Here is a 23,607-nt window from a genome sequence, read left to right on the forward strand (position 1 = left end):
GGGTGGTATCCTGTTCCTAAAGAGGAAATATACGGACATGAACATCTTTTCTCCAGCTGCCTGTTTCCTCCCTCCCTGTCTTAAGTGGTCCAGCTGTAACCACCATACTCCTCCTTCCCTCCCCCCCAACCCACCCCCGCAAGCAACTGAACCGCCTATGATGTCATAATCACAACCCCATTACCTCATCCTGCTCGGGGGTGGGGGTGCGTAGAGGAAGGAAGAGTAGTGGACAGCCCTGGGCCCTCCGCAGCTTCACAAAGTGTTTTGGGTGAGGGCTAATTACAAAACCAATTTGGAACGGCCGCGCAACCGTTGCAAGTCCTGGGTTTATAAGGTTCGAGGCGATCCGGCAGCTTGAAGAGGGGCTCCTGGGACTCGGAGCAGGCCCTAATCGACTCTTGGACTACATTTCCCAGAAGCCTTCACGCCGCGGACGGGTCCTCTGCTGGCGGAAGGGGGATTCCTTCTCCGAAGCAGCCCTAGAGGGCCGGACAGGAGAGCAGGTAAGAGGAACTTCGGCTAATTCTGTTACGCGACTCAAATCGAGTAGAGGGCTGTACTTAGGCTAGTGTTGGAATGGAGGGTGAAGGGGATGGCTTTGTTTACCTTCGTCCAACACGGCCTCCCCCGCGGGTTTCGAGATGTGCCGCCAACTGGGTCCGTCCACCTTCTGCAGTATTTTGGAGGGGGTGACTCGATAGTGAGGAAACCACCTTCATCCCTAAATCAAAGAACCTGTCTCATTCCCGACAGTACTTTCCAAAATAGACTTTGGGAGAGAAACGGCGCAAGGCTCGAGCCTCCGCGGGCGGTTCAGGAGGATTCCGCGAACCAGAGCGATCTCCCTACTCTCCTTAGGGGCTCTTTGGTTCGCGCCGGCGCCTTTTAAGGGCACCGTGGGGCGAACGGAGCGCTCAGAGCTGCTCCGGCCGCGGCCCTGGGAGCTGGAGGAGCCGCGGTAGGTGGCGAGGGCAGGTGGCGCTGGGGCCTCGGGGCGGGCACCTCGGCCGTCCCTCCCTCCTTCCCTCTTTCCCTTCCCCCAGCCCGGCCGCGAGCGCCGCACGGCCTCCCTGGACGCCTCCGCGGGGAGAGCACGGGACCCGGTGGGGGAGGGGTTGGCGGAGTGCTAAGTCCCAGACCCTCTTCATCCCCAGCGTCCTGAGTTCGCTTCCCGCGGCCAGGTGATGGAAGCTGATATGGGAGGAGGCGAACGACAGCCCCCCTGAGCGAGCCCTTGTGCCCCCCTAGGGGCCAGCGGACGCCCCATGCCCCACCCCGCAGGGACAGGCAGGGCAACCGAGGGAGAGGTTGAAGACTGGAGGGGGGCCTAGCCTTTTGCTTCTTCATCGGGGTGGGGGGAGGGGTGCTCCCCACTTGTCACCCCTATCCCCGCCAGAGCCATATGGAAGAAGGAACAGTCAGATCCTCACTTACATGTTCATGCACCTCCCTGCCTTCCTCATGTTTTTCTTCAGTCTCCCCCAGAGGTGTGGGCCTGGGACCTGGGGGTGGGAGGGGGGAAGGTCCCCAGGGGATTTGTGACTCTCTTACCCCTTGGCCTGACTAGATCCTAGGTTCTTCAGTTTTCATCACAACCTCAGCATCCCTGAAACCCGAATGTCAGGGGTTACTGCCATCCAATAAGAGATGGGATGGGGGTCCAGTCTTTATGTTAGGGGGCTGATGGTGGAAGGAAAGCCTGGATTGAGAGTTGGGCCTGGTGGGGTCGTGGGGAGGGCCTAGCGGCCTGCTGCTCTGTGAAGGGCTGAGCCCTGTGCCAGTTGTTAAGCTGAGAAGTTTTAACTTGTTTAGTGAAGGTTCAGGGCTGTCTTTGCCCCTCAGATAAACAAAATGGAAGGGGAAGGAAGGCGGCAAGAGAGGGTTTCTTACACTTTTTTCTATGCCTGCCTGAGAAAGAGGAGGCCCCTCGCGGAGCTGGTTTGCCTTCTTTTGTGTCCTGGTTTGATTCCTTATGGCTTCCGTTCTGTTCCCCCTCTCAGGCTGGCCTGTTTTAGGAAACTCAGGCTGAGAGTATCAGTTGCGTGGTGGTAGTTGCATTGTTCCAATTACCGCCGTGTGTGGCCACATCCCAACAATTAAAATGCAGAAAAACACAAAATCACTCTCTTCACTTGATCCCAGAGAGGGCTGGGAGTTTGCTGTTTGGCCAAATGCCTCATGAAAAGCTTGAAAGAGTTTGCTTCACTCCCTGCTCTTCATGGCTGGTCAGTCTGAGGCCTGTGATCTGTGGGGTAAAAGCCTTCAGTTAGGTTCCGTCTCTAGTTGATCTTTTGGGGGCAGAGTTAAGAAACCAAGAGCAGGAAAGAAGCTTTAGCTTTTCCTCCAAGAACATAGAAGCTGCTGAAGGGAGCTCTCGGGAAGCTGGAACTTCGTTCAGGGTGGTGATAATTATGCGTGAAAATGATAGTTATCTGTAATGATGATTGACTTCTCCCAGACCTTTCTTCCAAAAAAACTCCACATATATCCACATGTATTTCTTTGCTTTTCCTTACCTACCTCTCTCTGAGGTGGGGATGGGGTCAAGATGATTCCCTCTTTTTTTTTGCAAAAGTAGAAAGTGATCTGCCTCCAAGGTCACAGAAGAGCTGTTTTGGGCTTCCCTAGGTGTGCAGATGAGGAAGGGTGGCGTCCAGCCAAATAGATAAACCCAATTGCCTTCTTCAGCTTAATATCATCACTTGTGGCATTCTTAGCCTGTGTAGAGCAACAAACAGGAGGGTTTGAGAAACAGCAGTCTTTGTGGAGTCCTGATTTGTACAGGCTAGATCGTATGCTTTTTACATTTTGGTATTTCATGTTATATGGTACCTGTGACAGGTTAAGACATTTATTGTGCCCATTTTATATACAGGTTAACTAAGGCCAAGAAAAGTCAAGTGACTTCCCAGAACTGTCACAGCAAATTGGAGCAAGATTTAGATTTCTTGAATGTTTGTTTTATCTACTAGAGAATGCTATATACACCCTCTGATGAGCTGTCTGCCTGCTGGTCATTTCTGGGAATAGGCAGAACCATATGGAAATACTAGGTTAACCTCCTCTCCTCCATTGAGCAAGGTCCCTCAGGCAATTGTGTAGGCTGGAAGCCTGTTCTTTGATAGAATTAGTTTGCTTCTACTGAAATTGACCATGAGAAGGAGTCTCAGTTAATTGTATCCATGGTCTTTGAGTCAGATCAGGCTAAAAACTTAGTTGAATGAAGTCATACAGTTGTTAACATCTATAGAGTTGAAATGTAATTGGAATAATCCTGGTTCCATTTCTCTGTCTTCTTAGCTTTGTAAGAGAATGTATACAGTATCTGTTAGAAAACAATATAACACAATATACATTCAGGCTAAGGGAGAACATGAAACCTTGTTCACTCTGATTGGTCTAAAGGAAAAAGTCATTCCTACAACCAGTGCTCCACCCTGTTCCCTATTACTATTTGTGTGGTTTAGGAAAAATGTATCTCTCTGTTTCTGATTAGAGGATAAAAGAAAATATTGGGGTAATCAGGATGGAAGTAACCATTTGGGTGTTGTCTCTCACTTGAGCTGTTTTTTAAGTGGTACCGGTAGTCTGGGTAGACAGAGCAGAGCATGAACCAGGTTAGGAGTGGCAAATAGGTTTCAACTTGCTTGCTAACTCCAGTTCATTTTACTGGTTAACTGGAGTGCCACGTTCAGAATGTTTCTGAGGCTGTGTTTAGGCTTAGCAGGAAAGAGCTGTGATCAATTAATGATGTCTGCCAGAGGCCTGGCATAGGGATGCTGTGGTATGTGTGCCATGCATTTTCCACCTTTGGGCCAGGTACATCTCTAATATCACTTGGGGCTGGTCCCTCTGTAATTGGCAGACTCAGCAGGCATGACTGGAGAGGGGAGTCCCAATGGTGCTAGAATGGTGCTGCAGTGGCAGAAGACGGCTCACGAGTGAGGTCTGGAAGAACAACAGGGAAGACATCCATCATTTGCTCCAAAGTGTGCAAGTCATATCCTGGGGAGAATCATGATAACCCTGATCACTGAGCAGCTACAGAAGCAGACTCTGGATGAGCTGAAATGCACACGCTTCAGCATCAGTCTGGTAAAAGACCAGTCTTCCTGCTTCTCTACCATCCCCTCCCCCTTTTTTCTGAGGCTGTTTGTTGCTACTACTTTACCCATGTCCTGTGCCGTATGAGTCATGGTACTTGTACTGGAAGAGCCTACTAAAGGCTCAAAACCCAGCCCAAAAGGAAGGGGGCAGGTATTTTTCCACTGATAGAGAAGGGACACCAAAACTTGGGTGGAGAAGGGTATGAGATGTTGGAAGATGTGGATTATTTTACTCACTAACTTTGGGAAGACAACAAGAAGAGAACATTTAGGAGTCCCTAACATCTCTATAGCCCATGAATTACAGGGGTAAGCTGAAAAGGGCTTCCTGGAAATCTGTGTCCTGAGCCTAAATCATGATGGATATCCTCTCTCTCTCTTAGCCTCTGCCTGATCATGCAGACATCTCCAACTGTGGGAACCCTTTCCAACTTGTGTCTGGTAAGGCTTTGTATGTGTGTCTGTGTGTATCTACACCTTTCTTTCATTGGTTTCCAGTGACCAGGGCCAGCTAGTCTATCTCCACAATTTTCTTGCCAGGGTCACCTGCTGAGATTCACACTTATCTCCATTTTCCTGCACCTGCATGGAGCTTATTTGTTTAGTTTGCTCTTATTCTAGCCTTGACAGGACTTTTATAATCTGATTTTTTTTTAAATAGGTAATACATTCATGTGGTTCAAAAAATTTAAAGGGGCACTTGGGTGGCTCAGTCGGTTAAGTGTTCCACTCTTGATTTCAGCTCAGGTCATGATCTCAGGGTCGTGCCCCTCATTGGAGCTCACTTAAGATCCTCTCTCTCCTACTCCCTCTGCCCTTCTCCCACACACACTAAAAAAAAATTTTTTTTTAAATCTTTATTTATTTTTGAGAGAGACAGAGTGTGAGCTGGGGAGGAACAGAGAGAGAGGGAGACACAGAATCCGAAGCAGGCTCCAGGCTCTAAGCTGTCAGCACAAAGCCCAACACAGGGCTCGAACTCATGAACCACGAAGTCATGACCTGAGCCAAAGTCGGACACTCAACCAACTGAGCCATCCGGGCACCCCTCAAAAAAAAATTTTTCTGAATAACAAATATATTGAAAAAAGTCTCCCTTCTCCATCTAGCTCCCGCCACCTCCCCAAAAGCAGCTCGTGTTATTACTTTGTCTATCCAACTAGAGTTTCTTTATACAAATAGAAGCAAATATAAATGTGTACTTTTTATTCCTTTAAAAGGTTGCATACTATATATATTATTTGGCACTTTTTATTTTTTTAGTTAACTACACTCTAGCTAGATCTTTTGGTATCAGGGTGTTAATTGGAGCATTTCTTTGTGGGTGGCTAGACAACAAAGGAACATGAATAGTCTTAGGGTTTCCCAAGCCTGGGTTCCATCATCAAAGGCCTTCCCCACTCTGTTTGCCCTCTCTAGGAATAAAAATGATCTCTTACCTGCTCGATTACCTCTTAATCCTTGGCAGCCCTAACTCTTGTCTGGGTGCTGGTGACATGTAGGAAGGAGAAAGATTAAAGAAGAGCATGGGCCTGCTTTTTACAACCTGGGGCTGATAGGTATGGAAGCAGAGTAAGGCTAGGTGGAGTGAAGTATGAGCAGGGCACACATGCTTTTTTTTCTCTTGACTGTTTGTGCCTTTGAGAGGGAGTGATACGCGGTATTTGAGACTATTTTTAATTTCAGGTGGTTCCTCATAATGGAGGCAGTATAGTCTAGTGGTAAGAGACCTAGCCTTAGCATCACACAGACCTGGATTTGAATCCTCCTTTGATCATTTCATTCCTACATGACCTAGGACAGGTTACTGGACTTCTCTCATCTGTGAAATGGGGATAATAGTACCTACCTCCTGAGGTTTGGGGAAACCTCACATAAAGTGCTCATTATATTTTGTGGCATATAGTAAGCTCTTAAAAATATATTAGCTATCATTAATACTATTTTTATTATGAATGCTTTCCAGAAGGTGCTTCCTGGAGGGGCCTGCCCCACTGTTCCTGTGCTGAGTTCCAGGACAGCCTCAACCTCAGCTACCACCCCTCGGGCTTGAGCCTGCACCTCAGACCACCTAGCCCGGGAAGTTCCCCACAGGAGCAGCCCCTCTCCCAAGTCCTAAGCCCTGAGCCCCCAGATCCAGAGAAGCTTCCTGTGCCCCCTGCCCCTCCATCCAAGAGGCACTGCCGCTCACTCTCAGTGCCCGTGGACCTGTCTCGCTGGCAGCCGGTGTGGCGGCCCGCCCCCTCCAAGCTGTGGACTCCCATCAAGCACCGGGGCAGTGGTGGAGGGGGTGGGCCGCAGGTGCCTCACCAGAGCCCCCCAAAGCGGGTCTCCAGCCTCAGGTTCCTCCAAGCTCCCAGTGCCTCTTCTCAATGTGCCCCGGCCCACAGACCCTACAGTCCCCCTTTCTTCAGCCTGGCTCTGGCCCAAGATTCCTCTCGACCCTGTGCCACCTCCCCCCAGAGTGTCTCCTGGGAGAGTGATGCTGAGTCCCTGTCACCTTGCCCACCCCAGCGTCGCTTCTCCTTGTCACCTAGCCTGGGCCCGCAGGCAAGCCGCTTCTTGCCCTCTGCCCGGAGCTCCCCTGCATCCTCCCCAGAGCTGCCCTGGCGACCTCGAGGCCTCCGCAATCTTCCCCGAAGCCGCTCACAACCCTGTGATCTGGATGCTCGCAAAGCTGGAGTCAAACGGCGCCATGAGGAGGACCCCCGGCGGCTGCGGCCTTCTTTAGACTTCGACAAGATGAATCAGGTGGGACCAGCAGGACTAGGGAAACTTGGTTGGGAGGAGGGAGACTCTGTTCCATTTTTACTTCGAAGTGTCCCCTAGTTCCATGCACTCCTGACAGGTTCTTTTCTGTCTGAGCTTCTGCTAGTGTGATTCACCATCCTAGTTGTCCGGGACTGTACCTACTTTAGGACTCAGTGTCCCATGTCGTGTGTAACTCCTTGGGCCTGGAGGTTCTAGAGAAGTTGAGGGGAGACCCATGGTAAATCTTCCAATAGGGATTCCTGATTGTTCTGCTAAAGGTGCTTTCCCTCCTCTTCTGAGAATGCATAAGCCTCAAAAGTCACATCATCAGTGCCCTACCCTTTCTTGACCTCTAGACTGATTTTGCCACTCTCCGTCAGTGCTTCCGCTGGGTGTTGTGAGGGCTTCAGCCAAACAGGTTGCTGCCTTACTCATCTGTTCAGCAAATGGATTTTGACTTCCCAGTGTGAGTGCAGCTTATATGCACTTGTCCACTTTTTTCATACTCTTCCTACTAGTCCATTGGGTCACAAACCCCTTTGAGAATTTACTTATTCAGAGTCATTCCTCCAACCAGTCAGCAAATGTTACTGAATACCTGCTATGTACTGGGCTGTGACTAGGCACTTGCAATATTGTTGTGAGACACCCAGATAAGATTCCTGCCCACATGAAGCTTGTAAGTGAGCTCTTAATCTTGAACCCAACAGAAACTATGGGCTCTTTGCTCAAAGAACTGTGTCTGCATACTAAATTTTCTAAATGTTACCAGGGAGTTCACCCACGTCATGCCTAGGACTCATACCTATAGGGGTAACCAAGAGGGATACTTTGAAATATAGCTTGGGCCAGGGTTCTGTGGGAGTTGATATCTTTCTGCATTCTTAACTTTGTTGTTTGTTTGACAGAAACCATACTCAGGAGGTCTCTGTCTCCAAGAAACAGCCCGGGAAGGCAGCAGCATCTCTCCACCGTGGTTCATGGCCTGTAGCCCCCCACCCCTCTCTGCTTCCTGCAGCCCCATTGGGGGTTCCTCCCAGGTGCTCAGTGAAAGCGAAGAGGAGGAGGAGGGGGCCGTGCGGTGGGGGCGGCAGGCACTGAGAAAGCGGACACTGTGCCAGCAGGACTTTGGGGACCTGGACTTGAATCTAATTGAGGAGAACTAAAACTGAGAGGCTACTTCCTGGGGCCACACAGACTGATTCTCTATGGCTACTAACAAGTGTCAAGGCCCCAAGGCCAGGGGCCCAGCCTGGGAATGGGGGTGAGTGGAGGGCTCCGACTCAGGGCAGCCGGAAATCTTCTCGCTCCAGGAAGCTCGACCATGCCAAGAGACTGGCCGGGACAAGATAAACGGAGCTGGTGGCGGGAGGGACAGCCCCAGAGCAGACCCTTCCCATGGCGGCCCTGAGTGTGAGTATCCCTGCCACCGAAAAAGCAATGGGCAGGGAAGGAAGGGGTCTGCTGACCCCAGCTCGGGGAATTTCACTAGCCCCTTTGCTTCAAAGGGCACTTGTGTCTTAGAATTTGGCCAGGGTGGGGGGTTCATTCAGCCTCCTTGGAGAAATTGTGTGAGAGTGTGCGCGTGCGTGGGAGTGTACTTGGGGAAAGGTGTGTTTGCGTAGCCTTAGGGAAGGACGGCAGTTGCTCCATAACAGCAGAGCATCATGATACCCCCAGGATCTTGAGTTTGCACGGGATAGCAGGCTTATTCAAGGAGTCAAGAGGAGGGCACCAAGTTTTTCTTTTTTCTAAGTAGCTTGGTTTCAGAGCTGATAATCCATAAGCACTGTTGGCTCTGCAAAGGACTCTCTTTTGGGGGATGGCAGGGTCTTTTAAGTGCTGTGACCTTGGCTAATGGTCTTTGTCTTCGACCCGTCCCCTTCCCTAGATAGGTCTAATATTAGGGCTGGAGAGGGCTCTCTATGTTGATTCTGAGCTGGCCTTTTTTTCTTAGCAGATTGCCTAGGCTATGTACAACCTGCCTCTTTCTCTAAGTAGATGTAAGCACCTGTGGACAACTGAGGCATGGTTGGATGGCTCCATTTTTCTCTTTCCCTCTCTACTGATGGGATTTTTTCCCCTCACATTCTGAGCTTCGAGGGTCAAGAACAAGGAGGAAAGGCCCTGTGTTGGCCCTCATCATCTAAGGCCAACCTGCAGCAGAAGTGGCATTCAGTCCCCAGTAAGCATGGGTAAGCTCATTCCAGCACTATCTTTTGGAAACAGACTATAGGGAAACCTGTTGTCATTAGATCCAGGTCTAACCTCTTTTCAGACCTGCTTGACAAAGAGGAAGGGGATGTCAGCATTTACTAGTTTGCTTGTCTTCCATTCCTGCCTAGAAATGTTTATTTGCCTCTAATTGGACCTGAGAGACCTCAGGGAGGTTGGGGCTCACTAAGGGGTTGGCTGAGGTTGTGTAAAGCAAAGGCTGTGAGAAGCAGCTGGGAATTGTTGTTGTTGGATTGAATTTCCTTTTTTTGTTTCTCGCCCATAACTTAAGCCAGGGCAGCAGGTCCCAGTGGCTGCAGGGATGGGTTTAATGACTGTAGGACCCTTGGCAGGGCTGGCACCAGTGAAGATATACTGAAGCAGCCGCCAAATAGCTTGTTAGGCTTTGTCCGGCTTTGGTTAGACCCTGCACGACTGAATTGGACCTGCCCTTCTTGTTTATTGGAGGAAGGGCATTCTCTTGGATTTCCAGGGTGTCTTAGGACCCAGTTCCTCATGGTAAGGGGAGAAGACCAAAGTCCACATGTTTTCTTCCTCATGGGATTGAACCTGTCATTTTCTTGGTTTCCCACATGTCACATAGGAACATCACTGACGCTGCAGCCCTCTCACCTCCACTCCAGGGGAGGTGGCCATTTCTTCTTGAGGCTCTGGCCCTCAAAGGTTCTACCCTTCCAGGGCTCTTCCCCTTCTCCTGCTAGTTACCATGTGTTACCAGTGAGCTACCAAGTCTGTAGGGGCCTGAGAAAGGCTCTCTGGAGAATCCAGGGAAACTGTGAGCCCAGTAGTTGCCCATCCTTGGTTTCATCCCTCCCTTGGCTCTTCTTCTTTAGGCCATAATTTCCCTGGTGCCAGCTTCTTTTCCTCCTGGGGCATCCTTATGCCTGGGCTCTCTGCTGCATATTGGCTGTGCCAGCTTCCAATAGGCCACTAGCAAGACCAGTGGTGTCTCTGTAAGCCCCAAGCTCAAGAAGTGAGGGCAGTAATTCTGCCTCTACCCTGGCTTCCCCAAAGCCCCAGGGTGCCATCCTTAGGGGAGAAGGTCTACAGATAATCATATTTGAATTCTATTACATTAAGATCTGGAAAGTTAAATTAGTTGAAACTGTCATCTTGCTTCCCAATCTGAGCACCCATGACCCTGGGACAAGCCTTTTCAAGAAGTGGTTCATTTTGCTTTACACAGTAGATCTGTTCCAAAAGTTCTGTATAAGCCAAATGCTATTTTGCAATGCATTTGGACTGCCGACCATTAAAAAGCAGCCTGTGTGATTGCTTCTTTTGTAAAGCAAGCAACCTCCCTCTACTTTAGCTGTTTTGACTATTTGGATTTTCACATATTGGGCTTACCCAGAGTGGAGCACACCTATACAGGGCTGTGGTTGACGCTGGGTAGACATCTGCATCTGTGTTGTGTGTGTGGTGTGGCTGACCAGTAGGTGAGTATTCCTGCGTGTGTGAGTGAAGCCACTCCCAGGCTGGTGCTCTCCTCCTGTGCCCGGTGACTGCCCAGTGGCAGCTCCAGCTGCCCTTCACTCCCACCTGCTGCCAAAGTCCCTGTGCTAATGGGATTACAAATACAAAAAGTGGAAAAAAAATTTTTCGTAAACTTTGTTTTATATTAAAAAAATCCATAAGTCTGTGTGTGTTAAACATGAGGTCCTGCCTCTGTGGCTGTGTTTGAAAAAATAAAGTTTTATTAGAATAATTCATTTTCCCAAGCAATCTTGTGTACTACAGTGTCTTCTTCCCTTCTCCACGAAGAAAAGCAAGGAGGAAGCAGGGAGAAGGCCACCTAACTCTAACAGTCCCTTGCTCTAAGACATGGCTGGGCCTTTGCCCCTCGAGGGCAGTATCTGGTCCTAGGCCTTTTGCAGCCACAGCATTAATATCCTGTGGCCCAGCTTGTGAGAAGGCCTTGGTTATTTTTGGCAGTCTGATTGGTCTTTGTTTCCCTGATAGTGGTAACTATCTCCTCTACCCTGTGGTCAGTCTTCCAATAAGTTGAAGTCAAGTACTAATACATTCTAGCTCCCTGAGAAATGCTTGATAGTCCAGTCAGGAACTTGTCTAGACTGATTTGTAGTCTTTAGGAAGTGGGAAGAAAGCAGTTTGAGAGACTTGACCAGGAATCTTTTTCTTTTTTAAGAGTTTTTACATCTTATGCCCTGGAGAGATGGAGATTTTAGTCTTGAGAATTCAGATTCCAAAGACCTAGGCAATTACTCCATTCTAAAAATAATGCTTTTGGAAAATTATCCTAACAGCAGAGCTTCTCTTTTGCCCCAGAAGTTGGTATTTTCCATAATGATTTAGTTTGGGATGTTCATGTGCTCAGGGAAGGTGTTTGGCTCACTCTCTTTAGACATTTCTATTCCACCCTTTTCCCTGTGTTAGCATTCTTGCAGTTTGGGTAAAATGTAGTTGCTTAGAGATCCAGGCAGGAGCCTCTGTCCCTAAGGAGTAGCCTTTCTTTACCAGTTGTGGTGCTGACTTGCCAGGCAGCAAGAAGAGTCAAGTTGCTTAGCCTCCGTCCCAGTTTCCTGCTTCAGATTTGTGGCACTCATCATTGAATACCAATGAAGTGTGCAAGAGGACAGGATTGGCTTGATAACCTGGAGCAGGAACCTTTGAGGGGATGAAAATACACTCCATAAATAGTGAGGGTTGTCACCTGCCCCAGAAACCAAGAAGAGGCTTTGAGGAGGGTGGGGCTTTGGCATGTGGTTAAAGAAGTCTCAGTATTATAAGTTTTTTCATTACTTAACACTGCTGCTGTTTTCATTTCACCTACCATTTGAGCAAGAGTCAAGTTTGAGCATCTCAAATGACTTTTTTTTTCCTTTCTGTTCATTCGTTGTTGTTGTTGTTAGATTTTTCTACTGTTTATTTTCTGTGAAGCGAAGTGTGATTTCATTTTCTGTTCCTGAAGTCCTGCTAGTATAAGGAAGAACTCCATGAGAACACAAGGGTTCTGTTCAGTGTTGTGTCCCTGGCATGTTGAAAAGTTAATAGCACATGAAAAGTGCCTACTATGTTTGTTGAATGAATTTCTCATCTTTGCCTTCCCATCCCTGAGCTTAGGCATATTTCTGTCTCCGGTGCTGTGAGAATCCAGCTTTAGACACTGGGGCTGTAATTAGAGCTCCTTATGGGAGAAAGTCTCAACAGTGAATTTTGGTAGGAATCCTGCAAAGCAGGTAGGTCTTAGGGATTCACCCTGGTTCTATTACCAACTACAATTTGTGGGCCATGTGCTTTAAGAGGTGTCTTTTGGCCCAGGAAAGCATTCTGATTCAGGACTCAGGTTGGCTTATGGGAGGTGGAGGTTCTAAGGAATAGAAGAGAAAAAGTCCAAGGAAATGTTTCCCTGGCATTCCACAAGGTTAATTCTAGAATGACTTCCTCTAGTGGTTTTGTACTTTTAGAAAAGTCAGTAGTTGCTCCCCGATCCCCAGTGCAGACCCCAACCTTTGCAAGGAAAGTATGTCTAGGGTAAAGAAAAGATAGAGTCAGGAGATAACTGGGTAAGCACTTAAGTCTTGGAGAAAGAACCAGCTACTGTTCTTTCTGTAGTGCAGATCATTGAAAGAAATGGCCACTTTGAGGGTAACAATCCATGATTTCTGGTTTGTATCTACTTCCATATATACTCAGTCTGCATCTATAAAGCTATAGAACCTGTGCTAGTCTCTGATACTACCAATGTTAATGGATTTTTTTAATGTTTATTTTTGAGTGTGTATATTTGAGAGTGTGTGCAAGCAGGGGAGGGGCAGAGAAAGAGAGGAAGACACAGAATCCGAAGCAGGCTCCAGGCTTCAAGCTGTCAGTCAGAGCCTGACGCAGGGCTCAAACTCACGAGCCGTGAGATCATGACCTGAGCCAAAGTCGAATGCTTAACAGGCTGAGCCACCCAGGTACCCCACCAATGTTAATGTTTTAATGATTGAGGTTTCCCAGTGCCTGGTGTGAATGACCATCTAGGCAAAAAATTCAGTATCTCTCCTTCTCTACAATCCCTTTTCTAACAGGAACTATCAATCTCCCACACCTGTATTAAATGAATTGAGATAGGAGTGGTTGGGGTTTTATTTTTTTTTTTTGGCCCCCAACACCACTACTTCCATGGTAAGATGAGGTGCTGTTGAGCCAAAGAGAATCTCTTTATTGCTGATCTCTTTCCAATTCCCCTAAAAGTTGAATTGAGAAACACCTGTACTGAATAACATTGGCAGACTTGGAAAGGGAAGAAGTTCCATCGGTTTAAGTAAATATACCAAGATGTTGGAAACACATTGGCCTTCACCCAGTGGAAAGAGTGGTATTACAACATCCAGTGGATGTAGCACATTGGTCAATGGAAAGGAACCTATGAAGTACTAGTAGTATAGAATAGGATGGTACCATGTTATGGGCCAGTGAGAAGACAATGTGTCCCAGGGACCAGTGGGGAGAGTTTTCTAAAAGATAATGACAGGACTGATAGGGCATATTTTCAGGATAGGAAATGAATAGTTATTGCGGTGCTAACTGCTGAGCTCAAAACGCTACCTCTAGGTACCTTGCCCCTCAAGCCCCCTACCCCAGGAAAAGTCTTGGGTGTCCGAGGCGGGTAAGCTACAGCCTTCTCACATATGGGACACCCCAGAAGGAAGGTTGGGACCAGGATGGTACCAAGGAAGACTGAAGGGCCCGCCCACTTCCCTACCCCCGCCTAAACTGCAATTCCCCTCCCTGCCGCAGGGGGCACTGCAGGCCCGGGGGAGGTTGGGGCGGAGCGCTGTGAGGGGCCCGGAGCTGCCGTCCCGCTCCAGAGCGCGGGGGGCGCTGTGCGGGACCCGGGCTGCGGCTCCGCTCCCGGCCACGGGGGGCGCTGCGCGGCGCCGGTGGTTGGTGGTGGCTGTTGGGGGGGGTGGGGGGGAGCCGCGGCCGCGGGTGGTGCGGAGGGAGGCCTTGCGGGCGGATCGGGCGCTCAGCGGCAGAGGTGGTGGGAGGCGGCGGGTGGGAGCGCGGGTCTGGCCGGCCCTGGCGATGGCGGACGCGGCGGCCTCCCCGGTGGGCAAGCGGCTGCTGCTTCTGTTCGCGGATACCGCGGCCTCGTCCTCGGCCTCGGTCCCCGCGGCGGCGGCGGCGGCGGGTGGAGATCCGGGGCCTGCGCTGCGCACTCGGGCCTGGCGGGCCGGCACAGTGCGGGCTATGAGCGGGGCGGTGCCCCAGGACCTAGCGGTGAGTGGCGGCCGAGGCAGGCACTTGAGGCCGGGGCTGCGGGGCCTGCGGGCGGCCTCCCCGGGGGCCTTTGTGAGGGGGCGGTGGGGTGGGGGTGACCCAGTTCCTCGCCCCCAGATCTCCTCAGCGCCCCCCACCGGCTCCTCGGCACCCCGAGCTCTGGCCGGCATGGCTTCCGCGTCGGGGTGCGCGCCCCGGTTTCCCCCGGGGGGCAGCCAGGGCGCCAAGAGCTGCTGCCTCCACCCGACAGGCCCCGCCTCCTCAGCGACCCCTTTCTCAGCGTCCCCCCCCACACCCCCAAAACACGCCTTGCGAGCAGGCTCCCGAACCCTGGGCTCCTGGGCCCCTCAAGAGTTCGGCTGGTGCTGTCGCTGCTCCCTGAAAGACGCGGACCTGTAGTTCGCAGCCTCCCTCGAAATCTGCGCCCTGTTCCCTTCCTCCCGGGAGCCCCGAGTGGGGCGGGAATGTGGGCAATTGTGGGAGGCACAGAGGCTGCAGTTGGAGCTGCTCGGGGCTTTTTTATCAGGCAGTTACTTCCTCCTTGTCTGAGCCGGGCTTGGCCTGGCGGTCTCCAGAAAGGCCAGCTCTCAGGACTCTTCAGGCTCCCTTTCTCTTTGAGCTTCTGGGTGACAGGAGCTGCGGTTGTGGCTGTTTTTGATAAGTTTGAGATCTGTCTTAGGAGCGGAATGGGGCTGCTAGGTGGTGCTTTTTTGCTCCCAGCTCGGCTACTCCCTCAACCCTGGGAGAGGTTTTGTTTTGAAACTTTGTGTTGGAGCTTGGGCGTTTTTGAATACTTGGCCTTGGTGTATTTCGTGATTGAAGTTATTCAGTAAAATAGAACTTAACTAGCATTTGGGACCTTGTGTTATTTTTGTTAATGTGGCGGCACAATATTGTCTTTGAGCTTTGGCAAGCCTCTTTAGTTCCTCATTCTGATAGCAGCCCTAGCTTCTCTGTTAAGACTATGAAAATAGGGAGATTCTTTTGGAATGTAATAGAAGGTAAATTTTCGTGATGAACTTGCTTCTGCAGATATTTTATTTGCTGTAAGTGGGAATGATTTCCTGAGATTTGATGTTAATATTGTAGGCTTCTGATACTCATTTTTCTACCTATTGATTAGTGGTGTTAGGCTTTTTTTTTTTTTTTTTTTGCTTTTTTTTTTTTTCTTTTCCTCTGATATGCAGGCTTTATGGGTTGTTTAGCTTGCGGCTGGCTTAGCCTTTCCTTCTGCTACTTGAGTTCACATTCTTTGATCTTTCTCCATGCTAAATAAGAAAAGGCTGTTTGGGCATTTATGTGGCTTCAGTGGGGCGAATTTATAAAAAGCTACCAGGAATATAAAGGGATGAGGGTGATGCTTAAGGAGGGGATTTGGTTGTAAAATACTCTGTGCTTTCTTTAAAAGATTGCTTTCTAAGTTGGGATGGGGGAGAGGTGTCTATCTCAGATCCAAAAATTTACTCCCATAAATGAAAAACATAATTAGGATCCACTATTATATGCATACTTCGACCTAAGGCCTAGTCTGCCCTAGCTTTTCAGTTAGAATTTTATATTCTAGTTGTTTCCTCCATCAGATGAATTGCTAATGAGCTCTGCACCTGAAATGGCTACCCATTCACTTTGTTGTTTGCTGAGCTCCCTAAGGACAGAGGTTTTTGAAGCTCACTGAAATGCTGGACACCTACTAAGCTAAATACTGAATAATTTTACCACTGGGCTCATGAAGTGGTTTCCCAAACCAAGTAAAAAGTTGCAGTGATTCTTGGAAATTAAAGTTAAGGGTACATTAGAAGTGTGTTGGGGTCTCTCATGGAGCTGTGTGTATACAGAAGCAAAGGCAGATTTAGTTTTGAGAATAAACTTAAGCTTGTATGTATATTAAGGGACATAGGTGAGAAAACTACCACAACAAAACTCACAGCCTTTAGAATTTTTCACCAGTTTGCAAAATTGCTCAAGAATTACAGTAGCTATGTTGAGGTTCTGTTAATGACAATGACTAGCCTAGGATGAGAACTGGACATTTGTTTTTCTTTTTCATTAAAGAGATTTCCTTTGGACCCTAGACATGTGGGCCTTTCCAATTTGCACCACACACCGTAGTAAACACAACCGTCTTCCAATCAAAAGTGTTCTTCCTGTACTCACGGGTGGAGTTTTCAAGCAGCTGGCCTGTGATTGGGCAGATTTTCATTCAGTTAGTTTAAGATGTTTTCAGGCATGCTTGGTTTTGAGCATTGCATAGCAGGGCGCCCCCTGTTAAGGATGAGTAATTGAGGGTTGGATGAATGAGTTTTTGAAGTGATTGAAAACACTTTTCAGTTTTAGGCTCCATTAATGGTCTCTTTCTAAATATTATTTGATCCTGAAATCTTTAAAAATGTAGTCCTGCCCCTTTTAATGAACCCTTTTCTGGAAAACATTACCAAAGCCATGTACTTCCTTAAGATGAAATATGAAAATAGAAAAGTCAGGATCCTGTTGATTGGGAGTTTGGTTGGTAAAGGTTTGCTAGAGGGCATTTTCATCTTCAAAGCTATGCTGACAAATAACTACTGAGAATTTTAGATGTAATAGGACAACAGCTTTTTACCACTACCCCCCCCCCCCCCCATGGAGTAGTAGCTTTATTTGTATTTCAAAATAGGCCTGTCCTGTTATGTTTAAAAAAAAAAAAAAATGTGTTGCTGCAAGATTAGTTTAATGGGTTTCTATGCATTTATTTCTGATTCTTCTAACTGTCCTCTTTGTGTTCCCAATCATTACTGGTCCGTATAAGTTGCAGAGACCTTGGGACCTTCATATATGTAGGTGTGGTAGTTAAACACACAGACCAAAAAAAAAAAAAAAAAAAAAACCATGGGTTTTCCTTTTTTTATTAAAAGGTAAAACTTCTATTTTGCGAAATGTCTAATAACCAAAAGAATACACAGGAAAAGCCAACAGTATCTTTCACAGGCTTCCACTTTGCAAAAAAAAGGCTTTGCTTGTCTTTTTTAATTTTTTTAAGTAAAAAAGCCCAGCGTGGGGCTTGAACTCACAACCCTGAGACCAAGCAAGGGTCACATGCTCTGTTGACTGAGCCAGCCAGGCCCCCCATTATCTTTCTTAATACTGGTACAAAAAATATAAAAACATTCATCTGTATACAAAAGGTTGCTTTTATTAGTGAATAGTATCATACTGCAGCCTTCCCCTCCCCCCCTTTTTTGTAAGGACTTTTTTTTTTTTTTTTAAGATTTTGTTTTTAAGTCATCTCTTTACCCAGTATGGGGCTCAAACTTAGAACCCCAGGATCAAGAGTTGCATGCTCTATGGACTGAGCCAGCCAGGCACCCCTCCCCTTTTTTCTATTTACCATTATACCATGGACATCAATACCTATAAATCTTACTCATCCTTTTAGATAACTACATGATATTTCATAGAACGGATGTACCATCATTTGTTTAATCATTCCTCCTTATCCTGGATGTTCAAGTTAGTTATATTTTTGGCACTACAAATAATGCTGTGCTTAATAAACTTGTACACATATCTTGTGTAATGGTTTTGTTTCTGTAGTTTAGACACCTAGGAGTGGGTTAGGAATTCTAGGAGTACATGAATCTTCAGTTGTATTAGATAATACCAGGTAGTTTTCCACTAAGATGATAGCATTTCTCATGCCCACCAGCAGTGCATACATGCAATGCTGGTTTCCACCTTTCCCATCACTCGTGTCATCAGTCTGTCTCTTTTGGCAATCTGATGGGTGAAAAATAATACCTAGCAGTTTCATGACTACTGGTCTTTTTCTATCTTTATTGGCCTTTTATATTTTTAATGAGTTATATACCTATCTTTTGTCCATTTAAAAAAAAATAGGAGTCTTTTCACTCTGTACAAGTTCTGTGCATTTTAAGGATATTAACTCCTTTATCCCTCAGGTGTGTTACAATTATTTCCTCTCATTTGTCTTTGAACTTTATGAGTTGTTTTGCCATACAGAAAAACAAGATGTTTACATCATTAAATTTCTTACACTTTTCTTAATGGTTTCTTTACTTGCTTGGGGATAGCTCCTTGCCCTTGAATCTATGTAAATGTTATTTAATGTTTCTGTATTTTTACCTTTAGATCTTTGGTCTGCCTGGAATATTTTTGTAAGTGGCATGTGCGGTGGGGGATCTAACTTGCTTCCTACTGAGTAATCAGTTGTGGTAGCACCAGTTTTATTAAATAAACTATCCTTTTCTTGCTGTTTGTTAGAATTAAATGATTCTTTTAGTAGCCAATGATTTGTTTTGAATGTGTATCTTAGCTATCACAGCTATCCAGAATTTGCAAGAGGAGTAGAAGCATATCTGCTTTATTGTTTTTATCCCTTAATCTTTCATCTTTATCTGACAGAAAGGTGGACTCTAAAGTACTCCTTTCCTTTGATTCCAGATAATGTAATAATTGTAGCAGTGTCCAGGCTAGTACCATGTTTCTTCTATCTGGGAGTCTTCCAAGAGGAATGAAAACTTATCTGTATCTGCCTTATTTTTTTACGTCCTCCTCCAACCTTTCTTCCTTGTCTCAGGTTAGGTGGACTTTAAAATACCTCTCTACTTTGTTCCTAGATAATGATTATAATCAGGTCTAGGACAGTACTCTGTTTCCAGGGCACAATCTCCACCTATGTTCACACAAACGTAGAACTCAGCCCTAATTGAAATGGGAGTTAATGATTATCCTTAAGTGTCCTTTACTTTTAATTCCAGGAGTTTAATAAAAATCTGCCTGGTACATGATACACTGTTTATTAAAATAAATAGAATATGTTTTGTGGATCAGTGTACTGTTTACAGAACTGTAAATAAAAGTGAGATTATACAAAAGAATATGTAATGTTTAAGTGTGAGCCCCTCTAATGTTTTTCATCTTAATTCTCTTAGAGCAGGAGGTCTATTTTTGAACCTTAAGGTCAATTTTTGAACATTAAGCCATCCTTGAGTTTTTCAGGCACTCAAGTGCTTCATATAATTCATTTTTTAAAAAAAAAGTTTGTCTTATTGTGTGTGTATAATTGTTAGTAGTTCTATCTTAATTTGCATTCTGTTGAGTTTAGAGCTGTGCAGTATGTCCACCAGTGATCACATACTCTGGCCATTTTGTCCATCCAGCATCCTCTCCCTTTAGTGCACAAATATTTCCTCTTAATTACCATTTATTTCTAAGAGTTGCTTCACTAATTCCCCACCTGCCAGGGGCTCAGTCCCTCCTTTAGTACTCGCTTGCCTACTTTTTATCTCCGACTTGTTATAGTTGATTCACTTGCCCCCCTTCCCTTCTTGTAAATGGTGGGTGAATAACTGTAAATGGTGGGTAAGTTACGTGGCCTTTTCTGTTGTTAGTGATTTTCTCAACAGCTGGAGTTGATTTCTGTAGGGTTTGCTTCCACAAAGCCTGCGGGACTGACACCTGTTGCTGCTTCTCAGTTTTTCCACTGCCTTTGACAGGTTGGTGGTTTTTAAGTACTCCCGACCCCACTATCCCGACTGCCAGAGTGTCTTTTACCCTTGTTCTGTAGGTGGATAAAACCTACCTATGTTCAAGTAGTGACTCATATATATGACCTCTCTCAGTTTTGCAAGGGTAAAAACTCCATTTGTGTGTGTGTGTGTGTGTGTGTGTGTGTGTGTGTGTGTGTTTGTAGGGGTAATCAGGCTCTGGGGAACTGATTCTCACCACACTCTCTGGAGACTGATTTGTAAATTCGCATATAAGGTTATTAATTTACAGTAGGAGATACACCTATCCAGAGATCTGCACAGAGCCTCTTCCTGGTCTACTCACGAGACCAAATTATAGATACGAAGGACCCTTGGTGTGCAAAGAATCCTATGAGGGAAATTGGGTGTTGCCAAAAGGATGTTTATAGCAAGCAGCCCTGATTCAGTGATCCTCCACTTTCTTAGTACTTTTTGGCTTTTATTGCTTTGTTTCCCCTTTCCTCTTTGCTTTTAATATTAACCATCAAAATCCTATAAAGAGAAAGTTTGTCCATTCCAGGTTCTACCACCTCTATAAAGCCTTTCTGAATCCCCAACATGTTATTTTTTTCTTTGCTGTTGTAGCACTTTGTGATATACCTCTTTTGGAATATTAATCACATTTTTCTTCTTATAGATATATAACAAGATATATAGCTTATTTCCTCTACTAAATGTAAGTTCCATCAAGAACAGAATGTGAATTTTTCTGTTAGTATTTTTAAGAGGTCTTTTCTGACTACCATATCTTAAAAAGTAGACTAGGGGCACCTGGGTGGCACAGTCGGTTAAGCATCCGACTCTTGATGTTGGCTTCGGTCATGATCTCATGAATCATGGGTTTGCCCCGTATCAGGCTCTGCACTGACATTGCAGATCCTGCTTGGGATTCTGTCTACTTCTCTCTGACCCTCCCCTGCTTGTGCTCTCTCTCTCTCTCAAAATAAACTTAAAAATTTTTTTTAAAGTAGACTATGTAGAAGCCAGTATTAGATTGTTAACTTTCATTTCTGATTTCTTACGGAATTTCTGCTCTGTGGCCTCCTGTTTTAAGGTGTTTATAATTGATCTTTAACTTTTTTCTGTTTATATATATATATATTTTATTTTATTTTTTTAACGTTTATTTATTATTGAGAGACAGAGACAGAGCATGAGCATGGGAGGGGCAGAGAGAGGAGGAGCATAGAATCCGAAGCAGGCTCCAGTCTCTGAGCTATCCTCACAGAACCCGACGCAGGGCTTGAACTCACAAATCGCGAGATTATGACCTGAGCCGAAGTTGGACTTAACTACTTAACCTACTGAGCCACCCAAGCACCCCTGTTTATATATTTTTATGGATATGGACTCACTACTAATTTTTTTGTCTTGAGATTATTGGAATCTTATTGGAGACCCCAATCCAAGGCCCATTGTCCACCTGATTTGTCACATTAGAAGCTTTAGATGTTTTATTTTTGTGGTTTTTTGGTAATACATGCCTGTAATACAAAATGAAATTAATTTGATAATAATTTTAAAAGTCATCCCTGTATGTCACAACCAATTAGAAACAGCTGTTCATATTTTGATACATATTTTGATACATATTCATCTAATCTCTTTTTAGAATTGTCAGAAGTTGAATTCGTACTGTATTTTCAGTTTTGTGTTTTGCTATTTTACTTAATGTAGCACTTTTCCTGTATTACTGAAAACTTTTGTATATGGGTAATTTTAATTTTCTTGGGGCTTTATTTTCCACAGGTAACATGTATTGCTCTCGTAAGTGAAAGGAAAACAATAAAAGCTCTTTAAGAAAAATTTTATAATTTTTATTCTGGATAAATTATTAAACTGTTCCTCTTTCACTGAATATTGAAATTGTTTAAGATTTTAGACTTTATCAATAATGCTGTGTGAGCATTTTTGTGAATAAAGCCTTCCCTCTGTTTAAGGTTATTTCCTAGAATTATTGCTAGGAATGGTTATTATGAAGACCCAGAGTATGCACATATTTAAGATTCTTGATAATATGTTTTCTTGTTTTTAAATCATACCAATTTATAATCTGACCAGTAGTGTGAGTTTCTTAAGGAGTGCATGTTTTTCAGGAGCCCCAAATCTGCTAGACATTTTATGCTTTCATTTCATTTAATCCTTAGACAATCCTTTGAGGTACTTACTGTCCCTATTTATAGGCAAAGGAAATGAGGCTCAAAGAGGCTAAAGTGTCTTGCCCTGGGCTACACAGCTAAGAAATAAGGAAGTTGGGATGCAAATTCAGTTCTTTATGATGCTACAGCCCCTAAAAACACTATATATTTGTATGCTTGAGTTTTTATTTAGGCTATCCTTATGATACTCAAGTACTTAACATTTCATATATTGTAGATGTTAGAAATTGGGGGGGGGTTGATGAGGTTAATTGTTAGAAAGCTATCTCTTGAGAAAAAAAGAAAGCTATCTCTTGATCAGATGAACCATATAGAAAAAATTGTTTTATATTTGAAAACAGCCGTCTTCTAGACGTGCATCATTCCCCATCTTGGCTGTCAAGATATCCCACGGTTTTGTAAAATCATTTCTTTAAAAAAAAATTTTTTTTAAGTTTATTTTTCAGAGAGAGAGAAAGAGACAGAGCATGGGTGGGGGAGGGGCAGAGAGAGGGAGACACAGAATCCGAAGCAGGCTCCAGGCTCTGTCTGAGCTGTCAGCACGGAGCCCGATGGGGGCTCAAACTCATGGACCGTGAGATCATGACCTGAGCCGAAGTTGGACGCTCAACCTACTGAGCCACTCAGGCACACCTGTAAAATCATTTCTAATAGACTTTACATTTTGTTTAGAATCATTTAAAAAATAAAATTCAGCTGGTAAATTTACAGATCTTCTTGGCTTTATTCAACAATACCTGAATCAACAGCATCCCTTCGAGCTGAGAGAAAGGAGCTCCAGAGAGCTGTGCAAAATGGAAGACTTTAATAGGCAGAAGGAGGTGGCACAAGGTGGTTATTCTAGCAAAGAGCTGATTGTTTCAGACAAGGTTACCTTCCTTTGGGGGAGAGCAGGGGTCCATCAGGCAGATTACCTCTCTAGTGCTGACCAGGTAATTCCAGATTTACTGGTTTAAGATTCCCTTCCTAGGAGAAGTTAAGTTGTGGTTTGATGACTTGCACTTAGCACAAGTGACTCCATTTTGGGCTTGTGCGTTTTTTAATGGTATGTATGTAGGTAGTAAAATTGGAAAACTTAGGGACTTCGGGAGTTGAGTTAATCTTCCATTTCTCTTACTCTCAGCCATCATCATCTGTTATTTTTATCTCTGTAGTTTCTCAAATAGACTTTGTTTTCCATTCATATCTATTTGGATTAAGCCTTTTTCATCTTTTTACTGGATTATCATGACTTTGTAATTGGTCCCCCTGCCTCCAGTTTCTTCTCTCTGTAATTAACCTTCCACCCTGCTCCCAAAGTTAATTCTTTCCTTTTTAAAAAGTGTTAATTATTTAAGCATTATATGAATATAGATTTTGTTTTGTTTTTAAAAAAGCATTTACTGATTAAGGCAAAAATGCTATTATCCTCTCTGTCCCAATCCTCCTGTTCTCTCACATACACATCCTAAAATCTGCAACCAGCTTCTTTTGCATATAACACATCTTGGAGATCTTTCCATGGTAGTCTTCTAGATATATCTCATTTTTTAAAACTTCTCGATATTTTTCCATAGTATGAATAAAGTGTTTTGCCATTCATCTAATTATAAAATACTT

The 23,607-nt window shown here is 45.4% G+C and overlaps 2 protein-coding genes across 6 annotated transcripts in view; both read left to right on the forward strand.

Moving 5' to 3' along the window:
- The first annotated feature begins 419 nt into the window (after positions 1-419).
- On the forward strand, positions 420-10,820 carry FAM53C (family with sequence similarity 53 member C). 2 transcript variants are annotated; one of them, XM_047085327.1, is made up of 5 exons: positions 420-506; positions 3,869-4,098; positions 4,493-4,550; positions 6,076-6,860; positions 7,769-10,820. In XM_047085327.1, exons 2-5 carry the CDS (start codon positions 4,021-4,023, stop codon positions 8,024-8,026), a joined length of 1,179 nt encoding a protein of 392 aa, XP_046941283.1. In that variant the 5' UTR covers positions 420-506; positions 3,869-4,020; the 3' UTR covers positions 8,027-10,820. The 2 variants fall into 2 exon arrangements, with proteins under 2 accessions (XP_046941283.1, XP_046941274.1); XM_047085318.1 differs by lacking the exon at positions 420-506 and adding an exon at positions 882-961.
- KDM3B (lysine demethylase 3B) overlaps positions 8,190-23,607 on the forward strand; it is a 75,244-nt gene continuing 59,826 nt past the window's right edge. For 3 of the 4 annotated variants that reach the window (XM_047085268.1, XM_047085285.1, XM_047085294.1), the window contains exon 1: positions 14,115-14,324. In XM_047085268.1, the coding sequence (XP_046941224.1) occupies positions 14,130-14,324 (195 nt within the window). In that variant the 5' untranslated portion in view covers positions 14,115-14,129. Of the gene's footprint in view, positions 8,274-14,114; positions 14,325-23,607 lie in introns of those variants that run through there. The other variant, XM_047085277.1, reaches the window with a different exon arrangement.

Source organism: Lynx rufus, unplaced genomic scaffold (genome assembly GCF_022079265.1).
Source record: "Lynx rufus isolate CCGP_SWC_20201006 ecotype Redwood Valley unplaced genomic scaffold, mLynRuf1.p SCAF_1, whole genome shotgun sequence".
NCBI classification, from domain to species: Eukaryota; Metazoa; Chordata; class Mammalia; order Carnivora; family Felidae; genus Lynx; species Lynx rufus.

What these genes read in the sequence shown, in the direction of transcription:
- FAM53C (XM_047085327.1), top strand. Translation starts at nt 4,021, where the DNA reads ATGATAACCCTGATCACTGAGCAGCTACAGAAGCAGACTCTGGATGAG. An exon ending in CACGCTTCAGCATCAGTCTG is followed by an intron (nt 4,099 to 4,492) that starts GTAAAAGACCAG and finishes TCTCTCTCTTAG; the next exon opens with CCTCTGCCTGATCATGCAGA. An exon ending in CCCTTTCCAACTTGTGTCTG is followed by an intron (nt 4,551 to 6,075) that starts GTAAGGCTTTGT and finishes AATGCTTTCCAG; the next exon opens with AAGGTGCTTCCTGGAGGGGC.